The sequence below is a fragment of the Vombatus ursinus genome, unplaced genomic scaffold (genome assembly GCF_900497805.2).
Source record: "Vombatus ursinus unplaced genomic scaffold, bare-nosed wombat genome assembly UNPS02015012.1, whole genome shotgun sequence".
In the NCBI taxonomy this organism is placed as follows: Eukaryota; Metazoa; Chordata; class Mammalia; order Diprotodontia; family Vombatidae; genus Vombatus; species Vombatus ursinus.
Window position 1 is genome coordinate 550,524 of NW_020954790.1, and position 22,008 is coordinate 572,531.

The 22,008-nt window shown below is 49.6% G+C and overlaps 2 protein-coding genes across 2 annotated transcripts in view; both read left to right on the top strand.

Moving 5' to 3' along the window:
* The first annotated feature begins 896 nt into the window (after nt 1–896).
* On the top strand, nt 897–13,001 carry LOC114030776 (zinc finger protein 420-like). Its single transcript, XM_027845674.1, has 5 exons — nt 897–949; nt 3,389–3,481; nt 7,338–7,464; nt 8,203–8,298; nt 10,601–13,001. The coding sequence occupies exons 2-5, from the start codon at nt 3,446–3,448 to the stop codon at nt 11,986–11,988; spliced, it is 1,647 nt and encodes a 548-aa protein (XP_027701475.1). The 5' UTR covers nt 897–949; nt 3,389–3,445; the 3' UTR covers nt 11,989–13,001.
* Nucleotides 13,002–21,409: 8,408 nt separating this feature from the next.
* The window catches only part of LOC114030806 (zinc finger protein 485-like), a 19,517-nt gene continuing 18,918 nt past the window's right edge, over nt 21,410–22,008 (top strand). The window contains exon 1 of the mRNA XM_027845709.1: nt 21,410–21,926. Within this exon, the coding sequence (XP_027701510.1) occupies nt 21,410–21,926 (517 nt within the window). The remainder of the gene's footprint in view (nt 21,927–22,008) is intronic.

Genomic DNA, 22,008 nt, shown 5'->3' on the forward strand with positions numbered 1-22,008 from the left:
GTTGCCCACATGGGTCGCTCTCCGTGTCCTTTGGGTCACAAACTTGGTAACGGCGTCTTTGGGTCAGAAGGTGGGGAGTCGGTGACTTCGCGATCAGGCTCCAAACCAGACTGGCAGCAGCTCCCCGGGCCAGGGGCACGGTCTTCTTGGTCATCCCTGCCAGTCTCCGGGCACCAGGTGGAGGAGCAAGGGGGTGGAAGCGGGTGGGGCCCCTCCGGGCCAGGACTCTGGCTGCCGCTGTCCTGGAGGGGGTGGGCAGGGGGTCAAGCCCCACGGCCTGATGGGCGCCAAGGCCAAGGTCAAGGTCAAGGGCCGGCAGCTCCCCGGCGCCCCAGGGTCCACGCACGCCCTGCACATTCATGGCTAGGATGCCTCGCAAAGGAACAGCGGGTCCGGGCACATGCAGAGCCAAGGAGAAGGGGCAGGGGTGGGGGCGGGGAAAAGAGGGAAGCTGAGCATGCGCACAAGGCCGGGCGAGGCCGGGGAAGAGGCAGAGCCTCGGAATGGCTCCCGGGGCCACTAGACTACGTTTCCCAGAAGGCCTTGGTCGCCAGCTGACGCTCCCCCCGCCCCCCGGGGTTCAACGTCACTTCCAGTCCCGCTGCTTTCCTCCACGTGGCCAGGCTCCCAGCTGCCCCATGGGCAAAGGCGTGCAGTGCGCCCCGGGCCAGGGTGCGTGGGAGCCGCGGGCGGGGCGGGCGCAGAGAGGGCGGCCCCCCTGCCAGGGCTTTGGGAACGTCCTAGGAGCCAGGGGGAGGGGTTAGGCGCGGGGCTGAGAGGCTGGCACGTGCGCAGTCGTCCTCTGCGCCCATTGGTCAGACTTGGGGGAGCGGTGCAGGCCTCGAGCCAATCAGCTCGCTCCGTCTGCACCCGCCCTCTTCCTTTTTGGTAGGCTGGTGAGGTCTGCGCTTGCGCAGGCACCTCCCTAGTCTTTTACTCTTTTACTAAGGTAAGTGTCTGCTGGGCACCCGCCCCTGCCCTCAGGGAGTTTTCTTTCTACTTCCCATCTTAGAGGCCCATAAAGGAGTAGATTAGAGGAAATTCCAAGGCCCTGGTGAATGGGACTCCTTTGGTGGGAAGCCTCTAAGGACCGGGTTGGGGAAGGAGAGCTTGGTGCCCCAGGCGTGGCTCACAGCCTGGGCAAAGACCTGGGGGCTAGAGATGCTGTGTCGTAGTAGAAAGCAGTCATGCTGTACACAGAGGGTGAAAGGTAAAAATGAATGGTAGGCCATTTCTGGGAACACCAACCAAAGCAGGGGCACAAGGGGCGCCAACACATCTGCGAAGCCGGATGGGAAGGATGAGGGTCCCGTGGCAAAGCAGAGGGTCAGCCTTCTCCAGGCCACAGCCCATGTGCCCAGGTGTCTCCTGCAGTGGGGGCTCCAGGGCCCCATGTGGGGGAGGGCTCCCGGGCTTCGTGCCCAACAGGTGAAGAAGATGGGTGGCTGCCAGCCTCGGCCCGGCCGGGGTCTGGGGGGTCTGAAGCCATGTGGGCATTTGGTGCCTGGCAGCATCCCTCCTCTGCCTCCCCCCCCAGGGGCAGGTGCGGGTGGGAGCCTGGGCCACTGTCCATGGTGAAGACACGTGGGGCGTTAGGCTGGGTCTGCATGACCCGCAGGATTGCGGTTGGCAGACGTTATGGAGCGCCCAGGTGCCAGGTACCTGCCAACCCTGGCAACATCGGGAAAGGGCGAGAACAGCCGCCGCTCTCCAGGAGCGAGGACTGTGAAGACCAGACACCCCAGAATAAACTGGAGAACCTCAGGGAGGGGAGGTGCTGGGGGGGACTGGCAGGGTCTTAGCTGGGCCTTGAGGGAAAGGCCCAAAGGTGGAGCAGAGGAAGGGGAGGATGGTGGGCATGGGGAGCTGCTGGTGAAGAGTCACCATGGAAGATGGCCCGTCACATACCCGAACAGGAAGAGGCCAGAGGCGCTGGGTCCTGGGAGTAAGGGGTGACAAGACCAGGGAGGCAGACAGAGGAGTTTATGGATGGGCCGGGCTCTGACCTGGACTTCCGCAAATCACGTGGACAGCTAAGAATCCCCCTGCCTCGGAGCGGGGAGACCGACAGACTCGCAGGAAAGCCAGTACACGGTCCAGGCGGCCGTGGCCAGAGGGAGAAGATGGGGTAACACGGGGAGGAGGGCCCAGATTTGGAAACAGTCAGTAGGTGTAGGGGGTGACTGGGAGGATGGGGGGATGACCATTGTATCAGTGAAGGAAATTTCAGACTTTGGAAATGTGCAGGTGGACCATTTGTGGGGGATGCCCCGGGGTGGGGAGGAGGCCTAGGTGATGGGAGGTGAGAGTGTTTGAGGGAATGACCTCTGTGTGGGTGTGTGTGTGCACACGCGTGCACGTGATTTGATGTCCCCTAAGGGGAGGCAGAAGACAGCCTGCGAGCCTGGCACTGAACTAGATGAGGAAAAAGAGGGAGGGTCCTGGGGGTCTATAGACATCAGCCACCAGAGAATCAGCGAACGAGTGACCCTCCTAGGAGAGAGAACGTGGAAGAGGTCACAGAGAGCAGAAACCCCCCGACTCCCCCACCATGACCAGCCTGTTGAGGGGATCGAGTGAGAGCGCAGCCAGTGACAGCAGGGAGGCCCAAAGAGCCACGGTGGGAAAGGAGAGGATTGAAGATGAAAGCAAGAGGGTTGTCGCCGGGCGCAGTGGAAGGGAGGCTGGGGCGTTAAAGTAGGCCCCCTGGGACGGGGGTGCTGTATGACTGTCCACAGGCCTTGGCCCCCGGTGCGGTCCTCTTCTAGCCATTGCCAAGGGGCAGATTTGGGGAGCTGGCCTGCCTCGACGCTTGTGAGCTCATGTTCTGACAACTTGTTCCAGACAAAGCAGAGGGCCCCCCACCTGAGGCTTTGTCCCCCATCGAGGCCCAGAGCACTCGCCAGCATTTCTGTAGAGCTGTGACCTTTGCCAAGCCCTTGACAAACATTATCTCGCTGGGTCCCGGCCCCAGCCGCACTCCAGAGGTGAGGAACAGGCTGAAAGAGCCCCCTTTGGGCCCAAGGCCACACAGGGTCTGCCAGGGCTTTGCCCTGGGGTCCCCTTGGAAGTTTGTCTCAGGCGCCACCTCCTCTTGGAAGCCTGCCTGGAGCTCTCACTCCCCTGTTTTTAGTATTTTTTCTGTGAGTTACAGTGTGTCTGCTCACGTCTTGTCCTCCAGGTTGCTGGTGCCTTGAGGAAAGGGATTCTTCTTTCCAGCCTTTTCCCCTGCCCAGGGTCTCCCACACAGGAGGCCTCTGGGAATGTTTGTGGTGTTGAGTTGCATCCTTTAAATGGCTGGCCCGTTAGATCCTCATGTCAGCAGGGAGGCCCTGATGGGTTTCTGGGGTGTGGCTGTGACTTCTCACGCTTCCCGTTTCCTCCCCAGCTCCACTCTTGAGGACCCTTCAGCCCTTGCCCAGTAGTGGAAGCGTCAGAGAAGAGCATGGCCCCTGTGCGGCAGGAAGCCAGCACCCGCAAGGTGAGTGAGAGCCGCCATCGCAGTCCGGGGAGGTAAGCCCACCCCTCCCACGTCCTGGAACCCACCAGACTGGGGCCTCAGTGGAAACAGAGACTGAGACTTAGGGCTCGCCCAGGCACACCTTCCCTTCTGCTCCATGCCCGGAGTGTTGTAGGAATCTTACCCCCTCATTCACTTGTTTCTGAGTTGTATCTGAGGGATAGACTGTAAGCCCTCGAGGGCAGGGATGGTGGCTTTGCCTTTGCAGACAGGCGTGTCAGTCCTGTGTGACAGTGTGGGGCACGCAGGGGGTTCTCTTTCCTAGAGAATGGCATTTGGGGTTCTAGAGCTCCATATCCGCCCATGTCAGGTCTGGGCCCGGGCTGAACAGAGCCAACACCAGCTAGCTGACTCCAGGCCTCGCCCCCTCTTTTCTGCTCCCCCATTCTGTGGTGTGGAGAGACAAAAACGGGGTCCTTGCCCTCGGGGGGCTCACATTCTAACATGGGAGACCACGTGCCTAGGACTGTGCATCTGACATAGATCCAGAGCGAATGGCAGATAAGCGAGGGGAGAGGTCCTGGTAGTGGGGGGGCCTGGACTGGCCTCAGAGCATTAATTAAGTGCTTACTGTATGCCAAGTGCCGGGGACACAGAGACAAAGGACCTCGTAGTGGAACGGGTGAAAAACACGTCCTAACAAGGTGCATACGAGATCCCACCAGGGAACCTGGAGGTGACCTCAGAGGGAAGGTCCATGCGTTGAGCGAACCAGCAAGCACCCTTGCTGCAGGAGAGGGCGCACACAGGTCCAGGGGGCGGCCCAGGGTCCCTGGTCAGACAGGACAGGGGTGGGGGGCTGGGAGAGGAGGGGCTCCATCCTGGAGGCCACAGGAGCCCCCGGAGTTCACTGAGTGGGGGGCGACATGGTCAGACCTGCGCTGGAGGCTGAATGGAGGATGGACTGGACGGGGAGAGACCGGGGCAGGCAGACCCCAGCAGTGACCACCACGGTCCGGGTGAGAGGGATGAGGGGCTGTACGGGGCAGGGGGTCAGAGGAGAGGAGGGGGCTGCAGAGGGGGAGATGGCAGACATTGGCAGCAGCGTGGCTGGGGGGGCACTGAGGAGTCTGGGATAACGCCAGGGGGCTGGGGGCACCCTCGACAGTCAGGGACGGTGGGAGAGGCTTATGAGCGCTCAGTTTGAGATAATAGGCAGAGGGGAGAAGGATGGAAAAATAGTGATAAAATACCTATTGTATGCCAGGCCCTGTGCTCCTTACAAGTATCTCCTTTGATCCTGTGAAGTGCGTGCTGCTATTATTCTCATTGTACATTTGAGGAAACTGAGGCAAACAGAGGTTAAGTGCCTTCCCAGAGTCACACAGCTAGTAAGTGTCTGAGGCTGGATTTGAACTCGGGTCTTCCTGTGTATGCCGCTGCCTCTGAGAGAGGTTAGGGCTGGATTAGTAGATTTGAGAACAGGGAAATGGGACAGAAGCCCCGTTGGTGGCGCTGCCTTGGTTTCCAGTCCATCAGCATTTTTGTCTGTTGGGATTGTTTCCTGCCTTCGCTGATCCCTCCGGGGCACAGGCCTAGCAGCGTACCCAGCGTGTGCAGTTTCACGGCTTTGGGCGCAGTCCAGGTTGCTCGCTGGAATGGCTGGACCAATTCACAGCTCCCCCAACAATGCACCCGCTTCCACCCCCTTCCATCCGCCTTCCGCCAGTCGCCATCTTCTTTTGGTCGTCCGATGATGGTGAGGCAGAGTCTCAGAGCTGTTAATAAATGGTGACTTGGGCCATTTTTTATGGGGTTGTTGATAGCTTGGGTTCTTCCTTTGGGCTCTGCCTCTTCATATCCTTCGACCATTGATCTGTTGAGGAATGGACTTTGTCCTTACGGATTTGGATCCGTTCCTTATGAAGCTTGGAAATGAGGCCTTTTCCAGGGAAGCCTCCTCCCCTGGTGCACTCCCAGATGCATTTCCTTTGGGATTTTAACTATGTTGGTTTGGTTTGTGCCCGTCGTCAGAACTGTCCGTGTTGTCTTCTGGGGTGCTCTCCGAGCCTTGTGTGGTCCCCAGCTCTTTGTCTTTCGGCAGCTGTGAAACCCAAATGTCCTTCCTGGCTCCTCTCCCTAGTTCCCAATGTGACCCTTTATGGACAAGGGGCGGACCCTCCCAGGGAGATGGTGGTTTCCAGTTTTCTCAGCCTTTCTGTTGAATCTCGAGTCTTTACCCTGGTCGCTAGGGCTTGAGGGCTCATCAGAGCCTATGCAATTCTGTTCATTTCTTCCATAGGTCGTGGGTCGTATGCCTAATCCTGGGGTGGGGAACCCGCGGCCTCAAGGCCACATAAGTGTGCCCCTTTGACCGAATCCAGACTCCACAGAACAGATCCCCTTAATAAAAGCATTTGTTCTGAAAACTTGGACTCAGTCAAAAGGCCGCACCCGAGGACCTGGAAGGCCACAAGTGACGTCGAGGCCACAGGTCCCCCACCCCGGATGTGCTCCACTGACCAGCCTCTCCGTTTCGGTGATTTTTGCTTTGTAGTATAATTTGAGATCTGGTTACAGCTGGGCCCCTTTTCCTTGCCTCTTTTTTCATTATTTCCCTTGAGATCCTTAATCTTCACTTCTTCCAGATAAATTTGTTATTATTTTTTTTCTGGCTCTATAAAATAATCCCTTGGTAATAAATTGGTAAATCTTACTACATAAATAAATTCGTTTAGGTGGTGGTGTCATATTTCTCCAAATGAATATTACTGTTATTTTAACTATTTCTGTAAAGTTACCACTTAGCAATTTATTATTGGCATAGAAAAAACCTCCGGGAGCTTAGCACGGTGTTTGGTACGTAGTAGCCCTTAAATGCTTTGACATTCATTCCTTTGTTCACAGTGACGTCATTTTTATTACGCAGTCCCTAGTGTGGAAATGTATCTCCATGTGAGTCTGACACTGTGAATTCAGACTCAGTTTTCCCATCAATGAATACTAGCAGCACCTACCTGATTGAGCTTTATTATCCTTAGTTACTAAGGTTAGCTTTACGTGTCAGGGGCCCTCGTGCCTGTGGAAGCGGGGCTGAGTCATTGCTGAGAGCCCCAGACAGTTCTCTCAGCCTGCAAGTCAGTGGGCGGGGTGCCAGCCCAGGCAGGAGGTGCCACCAGAAATTCCCTCTGTGGAGGAAGTCTCTGATGCAGGACACCCAAACCAAACTTGTCCATCTGAGCCGCTGATGGCCTCACTGTTGCATGATTCAGAACCCAAGACAACCTTGGCCACATGGGACATTCTCAAGAAGCATTTGGCTTAGAATGCCTTAGAATCGTGGCCATCTGCCCTACACCTGACCTCCAGCTGCCTGCCCTCAGGGATCTGAAACTCTCAGCCTGGTGCTGTGACGGCTGTCCTCCCTTGGGAGCTCCTGCTACCCGACACGCATGGCCCACCTTTCCTAGCTGGCCCTAGCAGCGCTTTGCATTTCCCTGGTCACCTCCTGACCATCCTCCCTGCCACTGGAGCCTGCCCCCTTTGCTGCTGGAAAGGGCAGGTCATTCAGCCTGCCAGTGGCTCTCTCCACCCATGGTCCCCACACTTTCCCAAACCAGATCACTGCTCCCCTATATGTGTGATTCCCCCTTTAGAATGGAAGCTTCTTGGTGGTGGGGATGGCCTTGCTTTTTTTCTCTTTGTATCCCCACTGTGTGTTGGTACAGTCCTCGGCACATAGTAAGGGCTTAATAAATGCTTTTTCATTCATTTCTTGTGAGGCCCACACCCTATACTCCCTGCCAATGTCCCCTGTCTTCCTAGGGCTGCAGGTGGGAAGATGCCTGGGTAAATACAGATGTTTTTGGTGTTTCAGGAATCAATCACATTCCAGGATGTGGCTGTGGAATTCACTCGGGAGGAGTGGCGAAGCTTAAATCAATCTCAGAAAGAGTTATACAAGGACGTGATGCTGGAAAACTATCGGAACGTGGTTGCCCTGGGTAAGGACATCTGCTGCCCCCCCCACCCCCTCCCCGGTCAGAAGCTGACCCTGTGCCTCCTCTCTAATGAGTGCTTGGAGATTGGAATCTGGAGCTATGAACAATTATTGTTTGATGTGCAGAAATCAGAGGCCTTGTCGTTTCATAAGACAAAAACTGCCTCTTAAGGGAAGGAGCTTTGCTTGGTACCACTGGAAACAGGAGCTTGACTTGTCTGAGAATGTGCCTTCCTCACCCACTGATGCTGCAGGTCTAGGATTCTCCCTTACCATCCCAGGCCTAATCTCATATGTAATAGGTTCCCCTTGTCTTAGCAAGGAGTGAGTCAAGATTTTATTTTATTTCCAAGCCCAACTCCGTAAGTCATTCCTTTGTGTTTCCTAGCAAGGCACTGTAGAGCATCTTCTGGTGGTCCAAAGCATCCTCTGGTCTTCCTGGCAGGCCTCCTTTCCCTCCACAGAGAGATGGGACTATGGTTGAATTCTTCTCTTAGACTTCTATGAGTGCTTTTTTAAAAAAATGCTCTCATCTTTTCCTGAAATACCAGCCCCAGCCCAGTCTCATGGAGCTCCTACTGGTCACTGACCTAAACAAAGCCCGCAACATAGCAGCCACATCTGGCAGTGTAAGCCATAGCCCTGCCTTTCTGCCCCGAGTAGGAAGAACTGTGTCTTCCTTGGAGGACAGAATTCTGATGCGGCTTTCTGTTCCCAACATTTTTCCATTTTCAATGAACAGGATTCGCCGTCTCCAGTCCAGATGTGATCGACCAGTTGGAGCGAGGGGAAGCAGCTTGGACACTGAGGGGAGGCCCCCCAAAAAGCACCTCTCCAGGTGAGTTCATGGAGACTGGGCAGCTCTGTGGGTCCTTTGGAGGAAGCATTGGCAGCCTGGGGGACAAAGAGGTCTCCTCACAGCACCCCAGGCCCGCAGGCAAGCGCTGAGGCTGCTTTCCCAGAGCCTCATCTTTCATTCAGCGAGCAGCGCTGATGGCAGCTGTTACCTCCTGTGCCCCTCGTAGACTCGAGGACGCCTTAGCAGCTATCTTCGTGTTCCACCTGCATCAGTCGGCTCATTCTCTCTTTTTTAACAAGTGTCTCACCTTAAGACAGTGTGTAAATGCGCTTTTTGCTTCTGCATCTCCTAATCCTTTGAAAATGGACGTTGCTGCTGCTTTTAAAAAATATCGTCATCCTTGTTCTCCTTCCTTCAAGCCGAGCCACATCACCACATTTCCCCAACACTGCTGGGCCCGTGTGGCACTGTGAAGGCAGAGCGCCAGGTCTGTCTGGCCAGACTCGTTCAATTCTAGTCCCACTGTGGGCCTCAGATCTCATGTCCTGACTTTACCAGCTCGCAGGACGTTGCCGTGAATACTTCTTGAGAGACAGAGGTCTTGGTTCCTTTCACTAGCACTTTTCGGATGAACTCCTAGGGGCAGAATCGTGGCGTGGTCCGTTTTGAAGCACTGGTCATGTATTATCATGTTTATTTTCAAAAAGATGGCCATGCACATGCTGCCGTCAGCGTGACTGACTGTGCCCATTCCTCTACTGCTCTGCCGACAATTTTGTCACGTTTAACTCTCTTTATTCATGTCATCACATATTGTGGCAACTTAGAATTCTGTTTTTATTCTGACTTCTCTGATTAGTAGAGAGTTTGACTAATGTTTCAGATTGTTAATGATAATTTATAATGCCTGTTTTGACCATTTAGGTTTTTGGATTTTGATCTCTTAAAATTTGATTCAATTACCATGAAGTCTGAAACTCAGACTTTTAGCAGAAATATTTAAGGCAGCAATGTTTTCATTCTGTCTATTTCTTTCCTACTTATCCTGGATACCTTGCTTTTTGTCATACAGAAACTCTTCAGCTTGCTATAATCTAATTAATCTTCTTTGTCTCCTAGAATTTCTCCTATTTGTTGAATGGATAAGAATTTCCCTCCTCTCTACAATTGCAATAAACACACCACAGTAGCAGGTATAGATTTGCGTGGTTCTCAGATCTCAGATCTAGAAGGAAGAGCAGACCTGAGGGGTGACAGAATCAGGCCACAGGGCCAGGATAATGGAGAGGAAATTTCAGAGGGATAAGTGGGAGGCCTTACCCCTTGGTGCCAGAGACAAGATGGTCACAGGGCCAAGTGGCCTGTTTCTTTAACGAAAGACCTGGGGGGTTAGCAAACTTTAAGCTGCATGTAATAAAAAAGCGTAACCTGGCAGCCAGGCAGGTTATATGAGGGGTGGTGGCACGGCGTCCCGGACCGCGCTGGGTGACTCCCTCTTGTGGCACTCATGCAAAGCATTCTGGGCCAGCTGGAGGGTGGACTCAGAGCCCTCTCTTGGAGTGGAGAGTGAGGAGTGATTGTTTGGGGGAAGCCAGATGATGGGGGCTTTGCGCTGGAGGAGAGGATGTCTGACAGGGCCCTGCCCCGACGTCACTGAGATTGTAGGGAGATGAATATGGCAGCCGTGTGCTGGATAGTAGAAGGGGCAGGAACAAGAGATGGCCACTGCCAGGAGGCCACCCCGCCACATGTGTGAGTTGATTAGAGGCTCATTCCATTCTGTCTTCATCGTGCTCACTCATCGTCTTTCTCTTTAGTCTGTCCCCTGGTGACCCTGGGCCTCCTTCCCACCCACAGCCCCTTGTCCATTCTCTTTATTTTTCTGTTTAGTCTTCATCCTTCCTTCCTTCCTTCCTTCCTTCCTTCCTTCCTTCCTTCCTTCCTTCTTATCCTCTCCCCTCCCCCCCAGGAGGGATGTGTTTACAAGCTGTTCAAGCCATTAACCCTTTGTAGATGTTCTCTTTCCTTTCCTTAATTCTTTCACATGTCAGCCATTTACTCTACAGTAAGGATTTGTTCATGAATCAAACATTCATCCTTTTAATACTGTTCTTGGAAATAATGTCATCTTGAATCTGTGTTCATTTAACTGTATTGTCTGCCATCATACCTTTACATAACATATACCGAGGACCCTAATGTAATGACCAATGAAACTGTATCCTCCTCCCCTCCCCCAGGAGAGCAGGCAGGAGAAAGGTTCTAAAGCCTGTGAGCAGTTCTTGGGGAATGGAGGAAGAGAAGCAGCCTTAATCATCCTCTTCCTTGTTCTTCCTTCCAGGTGGTAAAAAAGTTACTCATCACCAGAAAGTTTCAGAAAAACGTTATCGCTGTAATGACTGTGGAATGACCTTCCTTGAGTACAAGCAACTTGTCCAGCATCAGAAAATCCGTCCTGGAAGAAAACTTTATGAATGTAAAGAGTGTGGGAAGTCCTTCCTGGAGAACTCCAAATTTATTGTGCATCAGAGAATTCATACTGGGGAAAAGCCTTTTGGATGCAAAAAATGTGGGAAGACCTTCCGCCAGAACTCGCAGCTTATTCGCCATCAGAGAATTCACACTGGAGAGAAGCCTTATGAATGTATTAAATGTGGGAAGGGCTTCCACCAGAGCTCAGACCTCATTCGACATCATAAAATTCATATTGGAGACAAGTGTTATAAATGTAAAGAATGTGAGAAGGCTTTCCTGGAGAGCTCAGCACTTGTTCGACATCAAAGAATTCATAAGAGAAAGAAAGCTTATGAATCCAGTGACTGTGAAAAGACCGTCCATGAGTGCAAACAGTTTACTGAACCTCAGAGAGTCCATACAGGAGAAAAACCTTCTGAATGTACAGAATCCAGTGGCAAGGAATTCAGTCTAAAGAAACAACAGCAGAAAACGCGTACTGGAGAGAAGCCTTGTGAAGGGAACGAGTGTAGGAGTGCCTGTAAGAGCTCAGAATTTCCTGTATGTCAGAGAATTCAGCGTACAGACAAGTCTTATGAATGCAATAAATGTGAAAAGGTCTTCCACCAGATACCGGATCTTATTCACCATCAAAAAATTCACATTGGAGATAAGCCTTTTGAATGTTGTGAATGCGGGAAGGCCTTCCGCCTGAGGAAGCAGCTTGTTCAGCATCACATGACTCATGCCGAAGAGAAACCTTACAAATGTAACAGATGTGAGAAGACCTTTGGCCGTAGCGCACAGCTTACTGTGCACCAGAGAATTCACACTGGAGAGAGACCTTACGAATGCAGCGAGTGTGGGAAGGCCTTCAACGAGAGCAAACAGCTTATTGTCCATCAGAGAATTCACAGTGGAGAGAAGCCTTATGAGTGTAACAAATGTGAAAAGGCTTTCCGTCTGAAGACACAACTCACTAGACACCAGAGAATTCACACAGGAGAAAAGCCTTATGAGTGTAAAGAATGTGAGAAGACTTTCCTGGAGAGCTCAGCACTTATTCGACATCAGAGAGTTCACACTGGAGAGAAACCTTATGAATGCAAAAAATGTGGGAAGGCCTTTCGCCAGAGCTCACATCTTACTCAGCATCAGCGAACTCATACAGGAGAAAAACCTTATGAATGTAATGAGTGTGGGAAGGCCTTCAGTGTGAAGACACAACATACTCAACATCAGAAAGGTCACATTAGAGAGAAATCTTCTAAATGAAATCAATCTAGAAGGTCTTTCCTTGAAGAGTTAACAACTTACTCTCAATCAAAAAATTTTTACATGCAGAACAATCATTCATGTGGAAAAACTTTCCATCTGAGGACATCAAGGCTTACTCTACCTGAGGGCGTTCGTACTAGAGAAAAACCCTGTGAAGGTGGGAAGTCCAGCCAAAGCACACAACTTTCTGGGCATCAGAAAACTTATAGTAGAAAGAAACATTGTCAGTGTAATAGTTATGCTCCGAACTTCTGAGAAAGTGAAAAATGAAGTGAATAGCAGAGTATTGGAAAGAAGACTTATTAGTGTGTTGAGTATAGGAAGGCTTTCCAAAAGAATCTGTAAAAACTGAACGTTAGGGGAAAATTTCTTCAATGTAATGAACATAGAGGTCTTCAGCCAGAGTTTAAAATGTAATCCACGTGAGGAGATTCCCATTGGAAAGAAACATTATGAAGGTGTGAAGCCCTTCCTTCAGGGTCAACTTTCTTAACCTCAGAAAGGGGAGAAACATTTTCAACATAGTGATGAGAAAGCAAAGATCTTAATAAGTATCAGACAAGTTCACAGTGGAGAGAAAACTGATCAATGTCTTGAATTTGGGAAGACCTTCATCAGAGTTCAAAACATATTCATCAGAAAATTTACAGTGGAGAAGAAAAAAGTTATTCTAGCAACTGTGGGAAACTTTCGACCACACCTCTAATCTTAAACAACATCAGGGAATGTTGTGTTCAGATGAGAAAATTTATGAGTATAATGAATTTGGGAAGACCTTTCCCCAGAAATCACAACTTTTCTTGATCAAAAAACTCATAATGGATAGAATGAATGGCTTCATTGGGGAAATGCTTTCCTCAGAAGCAAAAATCTTAATGTCAGAAACCTAGAAAGACTTTTATAAAATATCATAAAGGAGATTAAAAACAACTAGGAAATTGGCAGCTACGTGATGCAGTGGATAGAGCACAGGGCCTGGAGTCAGGAAGACCTGAGTTCAGACCTGGCCTCAGACACTTCCTAGCTATGTGATCAGGGGTGAGTCACTTAACCGAGTTTGCCTCAGTTTCTTCAACTATAAAATGGAGATAATAGCAGTACCTACCTCCCAGGGCTTATTGAGGGGATGAAATGAGATAATATGTGTAGAGTGCTACGTAAACCTTAAAATGCCATCTAAATGTCAGCTGTCATTAATGACGCAGTGATCATAGGAGGAAAAAAATCCTGATCGTTGCTTCTAAGGAGAGACTGATAAAAGGCTATGGTACATTATGCAGTTAAGTAAATTTAAATGAAAATAGTTATTTAGCAAGTTTGGGTATTTACATTGATGTTGGATATTAACTTTCTAACAATGTTTAATTTGAAAAGAAAAGCACAGACTTGGCCTTAGAGGGGCCCTTAGAGATTGCCCTGTCTAGCCTGCCATTTTATGGTTGAGGAAAAGTCCAAAGAAGTGAGGATTCCAACCCAAGTCCTTTGATTCCAAATACCAATTGACTTTCCCTACTCTGTAGTGCCTTCTAAAGAACACAAAACGGTTTTAAAGATATGCGACTTGCTGTCTTGTTCCACCTTTTTAAAACAAGCTCTAAATGTCCAGGCTTTATGATTTAAGTCATTTGAATTCTCAGCTGGACCTCTGATCTCACCCTTGGGAGAGCCCACCTGAGTTCATTTTCCCATCACCTTTCTCCTGGACTGTTGCAACAAGCTTCTCTTTGGTCCTCTTTGGTCCCTCACACCCTCCTCAGCCAGCTCTAATGGTGCTCTCTTGCCTTGGCGATCAAGGACAGACTTTCCCACTTGACAACCTAGCCCATTCCTACCTTTTCAGTCTTCTTATGCTTTCATCCCCTCGACGTCTGTGGTCCAACCATACTGGCCTACTTACCATTCACATATAGTGTTCCATCATCGATCTCCATGCTTGGAATGCACTCCCTCCACCTCCATTCTTGGAGTTCCTGACTTCCATCAAGATTCAGCTCACCGGTTTCTCCTGGGCCGTCAGCTACTAGTTCTCCCGCTTCATCCCCCAGATTATCTTGTATTCATGTGCTTATATGCGTACATATTGTCTCCTCATCTAGAATGTGAGCTCCTTGAGGGCAGGAACTACTGTTTCTTTTTTCTGTCCCCAGCACTTAGAGTGTCTTGCCCGTAGTAAGCACTTTAAACATTGCTTATTAGTTGATGGGTTGATAGCAATGGAACAGAGCGCAAGAGGCTGCCTGATTGCTTTCCTCTTGCATTCAATCCATGACCAGCCCGTACTTATCTTTGCTCATCCATTGCTTTCATGCCACCTTGTACTCCAGTTTTTCTTAATTCCCTGATTGCAATGTGTGGCGAGCTTCTCATCGCTACCCTATAATCTCCTGACCTCTGGGTATTATGTCCTGTTCACCCATTCTTCCCCTTTCATTGAAGGCGCCAAGTGTCCAAGTATGTGTTGATTTAGTTTAGATTTAGCCTTCCTGTGTTCTTCTTAGAACTTTCCTCATCCTTTCCAAGAAATGATACTTAGGCTGCAATGTTTCTTGTTATAGCTTCTTCTCACAAATTTATTGTAAGCACTACAGTGTGAGATGACCAAAGATCCTGTGTGAGCCACTCTTTCTGAATTGCCTGGGGACATGATAAAAGCAGCTTCACCAGCGTCCTCTAAGCAGAGCCTAGGGGCCATTTTCCCATCGAGCTACAACTTCCCTCCACTGGTTTTATGGGTGGGGAGAACATCAAGACGGTCTTTCCAGTAGCGCATCTACATCTTGGTCACTGAATAAGGATCTCACATTTAGAGGAAGAAAGGAAAAGTCGGTGTTTACAGATAATCTAAAACCTGAGATTCTCAGTGGTCCCACACTACCTGTACAGAAGGAGCGGGGCAGCTTCAGGCCACCAGGGAGGAAAATGGGTCTGAATTTTTAAGAGGCTGAGTGAAGTTGAAAACCTGGCTTTGATGTTACATAACCTCAAGCAGATCCTCATTGCTGCCAACCAATCCTTCTATACCTCCCTAAATGACTCACTAACCCACTCATCACAGTGGCTCTTCCAACGCACTTTATCCTTTAAAAACCTCCCATGGTTCCCCTCTCCTGTCCTCCCGGCTGAGAACCTTGCCTCATAGTTCACTAAAAAATTGAGGCTGTTCACTGATGGCTTCCTTTTTTCCTCATTTCGTCTCACATTGCCCAGATGCCTTCTCCCACTATCTCCTCCAAGGCAGCTAGGTGGTGGTGCAGTGGATCACTGGTTCTGGAATCAGGAAGACCTGAGTTCAGATCCAGCCTCAGACACTAGCTGTAAGATGGGGAGGACAGCACCTACTTTCCAAGGTGGTGAGGATCAAGTGAGACAGTGTTTATAAAGTGCTTGGCCCAATGCCCGGCACGTAGTAGGTGCTATAGAAATGCTTATTCCTTTCCCTCCCCCTTTTTCACATGAAAGGGTGGTCGTTGCCAAAGCAAACCTGTCCACATGCACAGGTGTTGCCATTCTCTGGCCCAGTGCCCCACTAGCATGTCCCCTCTAACTTATCTTCAGTCTTTCCTTGCTCATTAGCTTCCTCTCTCTGCCTATAAATGTGCCCATGTTTCCACCATTTTCATGAAGCTCTCACTTCACCCATCCCTGATAGTCATTGTCCTGCATCTTTCCCCAGTGTAGGTAAAAGCCTCTTCTTACCTCTTTGATCTCATTGTTAAGCTGAAACTGCCATTGCCAGACCTACCAATGACTTCTTAATTGTCAAATCTAATGTTCTTTGCTCAATCCTCGTCCGTCGTCTCCCTGCAGCTTTTGATGCTGGCATCACCTCTAGGCTTCCGTGACACTCTGTCCTGCTTCGTGTGCCTGTCTGACCATTCCTTCCCTCTACTTTGCTGGACCCTATGTTGTTAATTATCTTCTCTGCTGTTGATTACTTGAATTATTTTTCATCTACTCATCCAGCCCCTGGACTCTATCTCCAACTGCCTATTAGAAGTCTTGAACTAGATGTCCTATCATTATCTTAAGTTTGACATGCCCCAAACTGAACACATTATCTTCCCCCAGGGCCTCCCCACCCCCAAATTTCTCTTACTGTTGAGGGTAGCACTGTCAGTCATCTGGGATCACCACCTGCATGTTCCCCCCTACTCTCACACCCTATATATGATCTGTGGCCAAGTCCTGCTGACTTTGCCTTTCTAACCACTCTTGTGTACCTTGCTGGGTGATCTCCCTGCTTCATCTCTCTCCACCCCAATCTGTCCTCCACTCACCTGTCACATTAATCTTCCCAAAGTACAGATCTGGCCATTTCACCCGCTTAGTCAACAAACTCCAGCGTCTGTCACCTCTAGGATCAAATGTGAAAACCTGGCATTCAAAGCCCCTCCCAATCCGACACCTCCTCTCCCCACCCCACATACCTTACCAGGATTCTGTAATTCAGTGGCAATGGCCTTGCTGTTTCTAAGACAAGATATTCCACCCCTTGCCTCTGTGCCTTTTCATTTGCTGTCCCCTGTGCCTGGAATGTTCTCTACTCAGATCCACCTCCTGGCTTGCCTAGCTTCCTTCAGGTCCCAGCTAAAATCCAGTCTTCCATGAGAAGCCTTTCCTGACCTCCTCCCCTTAATGCCTGTATCTCCAATCTGTCCTGCATATATCTTGTTTGTACACAGTTTTAATTCAATAAACATGTATTATGTTTATGCACCAGGCACCATGCCAAGCACATGTCAAATCCCTGATTATACTTTGAGCTCCTTGAGAGCATGGGTTCTCTTTTGCCTTTATATCAGTGCTTTGCAAACTGCCTGGCACATAGTAGGTGCTTAATAATGCTTATAGGCTGACTGTCCCCTCCTGTGGAGTGATCTACACATCTGCCTACTTCCCACAGACTCCTGTGTCAGCAACCCTTCCAAAACCTTAGGACCCAAACCCTGAGACTGAGGATATCCACGGAGATTTACGTGAAGGCCTAAAGGAAGGGAATAAAAGAAAAGGAAAACCAGTCCCAGTTGTGGGGCCTTAGACAGACAGACAGTATTGATTAAACATGGTCTGTGTGCTAGGCACCAGTCTAAGCATAAGGGATGAGGAGACAGACAAGATGATCCTTGCTCTCCAGAAGCTTATCTTCTAATGAGGGAAGACAACAGATGAAGGGCTACTAGAAAGGGGCAAGTAGGCCCTTGGCAGCATGGTGTGGAAATGGCCAGGATGCGTCATGGAGGTCTGATATTCTGGACAAGGGATGACAAAGCTTATCAAAGCCAAGGGACCCAGCTGTCAGAGTCCATGACTGTGTTGGGGGTGGGGGGCAGTGAGCACAATGGCCAGAGGTCAGGCAGATGGGTGGAGATGGCCTTGGTAAATAGAGCCAGATCCTTGGGGGACAAACTACTATCCATATATGCCCTCTCCATCTGGGAAGTTGGTTGAACCAGTATAAGAGTTTTGTATTAGTTTTTATTAAATATAATCTTAGAGGATTCAGCTGTTTTCTATCTTGTCAAGATCTTCCTACATCCTGACTATTATCCAGGGTGTTAGCTATCTCTTCTCCCCATCATCTGCAGCTTCGGTTAACACATGCTTGTACCTCTATTCAAGTCATTGACAAAACATATTAAATAGTAGGACTCCCAGTTTGATAACTGCTTGGAAGCCCAAAAAGCAGTCTGGCAGAAATTTGGGTTAGACCAGCACCTTACACCATCTTCTACAAATTATAAGTGGATACATGACCTGATTATTAAAGATCGTGCCATTTAAAAAATTAGATCAGATGCTCATAGCTATGGGTAAGAGATGCATTCTTAGGCAGCAAGGGATAGAGGTCATTACAAAAGATAATCAGTTATTTTGATTGCATGAAGTTGAAAAGCTGCTTAATGCATCTGGGCAGCTAGGTGGCACAGTGAATAAAGCATCAGGCCTGGAGTCAGTTCCTGAGTTCAAGTCTGACCGTAGACACTTACTAGCTGTGTGACTCTGGGAAAACCATTTACCCCTGTTTGCCTCAGTTTCCTCATCTGTAAAATGAGCTGGAGAAGGAAATGGCAAACCATACAGTATCTGTGCCAAGAAAATCCCAAATGAGGTCATGAAGAGATGGACTTGACTGAAAAATTACTGAGTAACTCAATTTAGGATATGAAGGGAAGCAGTTGATTGGGGAAAGTTTTTGTATCAAATATCTTGGATAAAATTTGGTATCCAAAACATAGTGTGAATATAAACACACACACACATATACGTATGTGGGAACGAAAAGCCATTCCCTAATGGATAAGCGGTCAAAGAAGACATAAACAAAAAAGAATAACAGACTATTAACCAGATTGAGTGCTCCAAGCTACTAATAATAAGACAACAGCAAAACAACTCAGAAGTTTCACTTTACCCCCTACAAATTGGCAAAGATAACAAAAAGATGGAAATTTTTTGGAGGGGCTGTGAGAAGGTAGGCACACTAGTACATTGTTGATGAAACTGTGAATTAGTACAACCATTTTAGAAAACAATTTGGAACTATGCAGTTAAAGTGACTGAACCATCTCTACCCTTTGACCCAGAGAATACACTACGAAGCAAATACCCCAAGGAAGTCAAGCTGAAAAAGGAAGTCCTAGATACCAAAATGTAACAGCATTTTTTATTGTAGCAAAGAACTGGAAATGAAGTAAATTTGCCCATTCATTGGGGGGGATAGCTAAATAACTTGTATGTGAATTCAGTGAAATATTACCATGAGAAACTATGAATACGATCCAGAGAAGCATGGAAAGACTTCAACGAACCAATGTAAAGAAGTAAGCAGAACTAAAACGATACAAATGACTACAACCATGTAAATGGAAAGAACTACCACGAAGTGTCGAATGTTACAAAAAATCACCAAAAACAAAAAACACAGCACATGGGAAGACACCGTCCCCCTCCTTTGCAGAAGTAGGAGTTCCACGGTTATGGAACACCGCATATGTTTTTAGGACTTCTGGACAGATTGATAAGTTTTGCCAATATTTTTATCTTCAAAAATATTTGTCGTATTGGATGGCTCTCTGGGTGGGAGAGGGGAAGTGATGCTGGGAGAGTGTAAGCAATGTAAAAACAAAAACAAAAAAATCAATAAAAATGTAGTTTTTAAACAGAGTCAACCACTGAGGTCAACCATTCCAGAGGAAATCTGCTTCTAAACTTACATTGCACTATTAATAGCTATTCTCTGAGGTCCAACATTCAGAGAATTCCAAATCTACCCAGTTCTAATGTCATCTAGCCTTCATTTGTCCATATTTCCTACAAGAACAATACAAGAGTCTTTGCCAAATGTGCCACCAAAATCTAGGTGAAAAGAGGTCGAGGGACGGAAAGAAACGTACAACCATCCAAAAATAGAATAGCACTTTCTGAGATAGCAAAACAACCTCCCCTCCTGCCCCCCCCCCCCAAAACAAACCACACCTGGAGACAAAGTAGAGGTCCATTGATTTGGTGTATGCTACACCACACTGGTTGTACATTATTGAAATATTACTGAATTGTAAGAAAATGTGAATAAATCATAGAATGGGGAGACATGAACAATGCTGAGGGAAGTGAGCAGATCAGGAAAACCACTGGCATGAATATAAACCGTGCATGGAAAGAACCGCAAAACTAAAGGCCGCGTAGGACTACAGTGACCTCAGAGAAGAGCTGAGGGAACGTGCCTTCCCTCCTTCCTATAAACATACCTGTCTCCTCGGCACTAGTGTCCCTGCTGCGAATCATGCTATTTCTCCTCTGCACGGCTAAACTCCCTGCAAAAGCCATCTACACTTTGTGTCTGCATTTACTCTGCTTTTGCTTACTTCTCCCTCGGTACTCGGGCTTTGTGTCTCATTATTTGATGGAAACCGCCCTCCTCAAAATGACCAGGGACCTCTTAATTGCTGGATCCAGTGGATTTTCCTCAGTCATCATCCTTGCTGACTCGCCAATGCCTTTGACACTCTTGACCACATTCTTCTGCTCCCGGCTTCACTCTTCTTTCGGGAGCTTTGTGGTTCTGTGGTCCCTTCGTTCTCCCGCCACTTCCTCTCCTTTGCTGGTTCTTCTGTGCCATGCCCACTAGCACTGGCTCTGTCCTAGGCCCTTTTTCCTTTATATATTTTCTCACCTGGCGACCTCAACTCCCATGGGTCACATCTGTCATTCAAGGGGTTCAATAAAATTACAGAGACACAGCACTGCATAAATGCTTGATGACTGATTAAGGATCAGGGCTATTTTCTTCTAACTTTGTATGCTCAACACTCGCACAATGCCTGGCATATATTGGGTGCTTACTCTATTCAGGTGAATTGATTTGGAGACGGATGAAATTGTCAGTGGGCCATACTGCATTTACTCTAGGATAGGAATGCATGAGGCTTGATTCTGCTCAACTGCTTTTTCTGAATCTTTCTTACAAGGGGTGGCTGTCTGGGTGGGAGAAGAAGGAGGGGTAGAATCAGAAAGGAAGATGATATAAAAAGAGATGAGTAAAAATGAGATTTAAATCTTTAAATACTAGATGAACAACATCTACAGCCTGTGCCTGACCCTCTGATTTAGTAACCCTGTCAAAAAGAGAAATGTGGATAACTAATCCATTGGAAACAACGAGCATGAACTTAGACAGACCTGGAGAAACGTGGCGGATAGAAGGGCCTGGCCTGCTGGGATCCATGGGGTCACAAAGAGTCAGACACGACTGAACAGCAATCAGAGGGGCTGCTGGAGGCAGCTCCTAACAGCTCCGGGAGCCTATTGTGAAATTTGCAGTGGGAGCATTTATACTTGGCAAATCGGCAAACGTTCCAAGTCCGGGCTTTGTCTTGTGGACTGCGTAGACTTAAGAAAGTAATGGAGAACACGACTTAAAAGGGCATCTTTCGTGCACTCCCCCCACCCCCAGCTAACGGCTGAACATTCCCTAGCCAACATAACTAGTTCAGGAACTTCTCCCCCTGCCTGTCCACACGCCCGAGCGAGCTCCTGACCGGGATACCGTCGGCGTGGGGACATCTTGCCAGCCCTCTTCATCACCACCTTCTGCCCAGCTCAGACCCCCATCTCTCACCCGGCTGCCCTGCCTGATCTTCTCCTCCCCCCTTCGGCTCCTGTTTGGCGCGGTCTACCCCACCAGACTAAGCTCTTTGGGGTGAGGGCGGTTCCTTTTCTGCATTGGCATCCCCAGCCCCAGAGTGTGCGGGCCGCACCTCTGGGTGCTCGGGCTCTCATCCGCCTTCGCTGTCCACCTGCGACCCAACTTGGGATAGGCTGAACCAGGGTGAGGGTAGCCAAGGTGAGCTGGGGGCGTCCGCCCCGAGCGTGGGAGACTCCCCGGAACGGGAGGGCCAGAACGATCTGTTCCCAGGCCATGAAGGCGGCTGAAGCACGCGCTGTGAGCGCGCAGACCTTGGTCAGCCATGGAAGACACCAAGGTCGCCGCCGCACCCCGGCCATTGCCGGGCATCCTGACGTCTGTCCTGCCGCTGGACTTCCATGCGTCTGGACGAGAGAGTGCGCAGCTCTGCCTCACTTCAGTCTAACTGAGCGCGGGTCAAGACCCCACCATGTCACTGGTCCTCTGCCGAGAGGGAGGGGGAGCACCCACCCCCCGCTCCCCAGCCTCAACACCGCGGGGGCACACAGTAGGTGCTTAACGTTCACTGCTGCCAGCGCCCTTCCAAGAGCCAGCTCCTCCCCCAGCCTCAGCACCGCGGGGGCACACAGTAGGCGCTTAACGTTCACTGCTGCCAGCGCCCTTCTAAGAGCCAGCTCCTCTCCCAGCCTCAACACCGCGGGGGCACACAGCAGGCGCTTAAAGTTCACTGCTGCCAGCGCCCTTCTAAGAGCCAGGTCCTCCCCCAGCCTCAACACCGCGGGGGCACACAGTAGGCGCTTAACGTTCACTGCTGCCAGCGCCCTTCTAAGAGCCAGCTCCTCCCCCAGCCTCAGCACCGCGGGGGCACACAG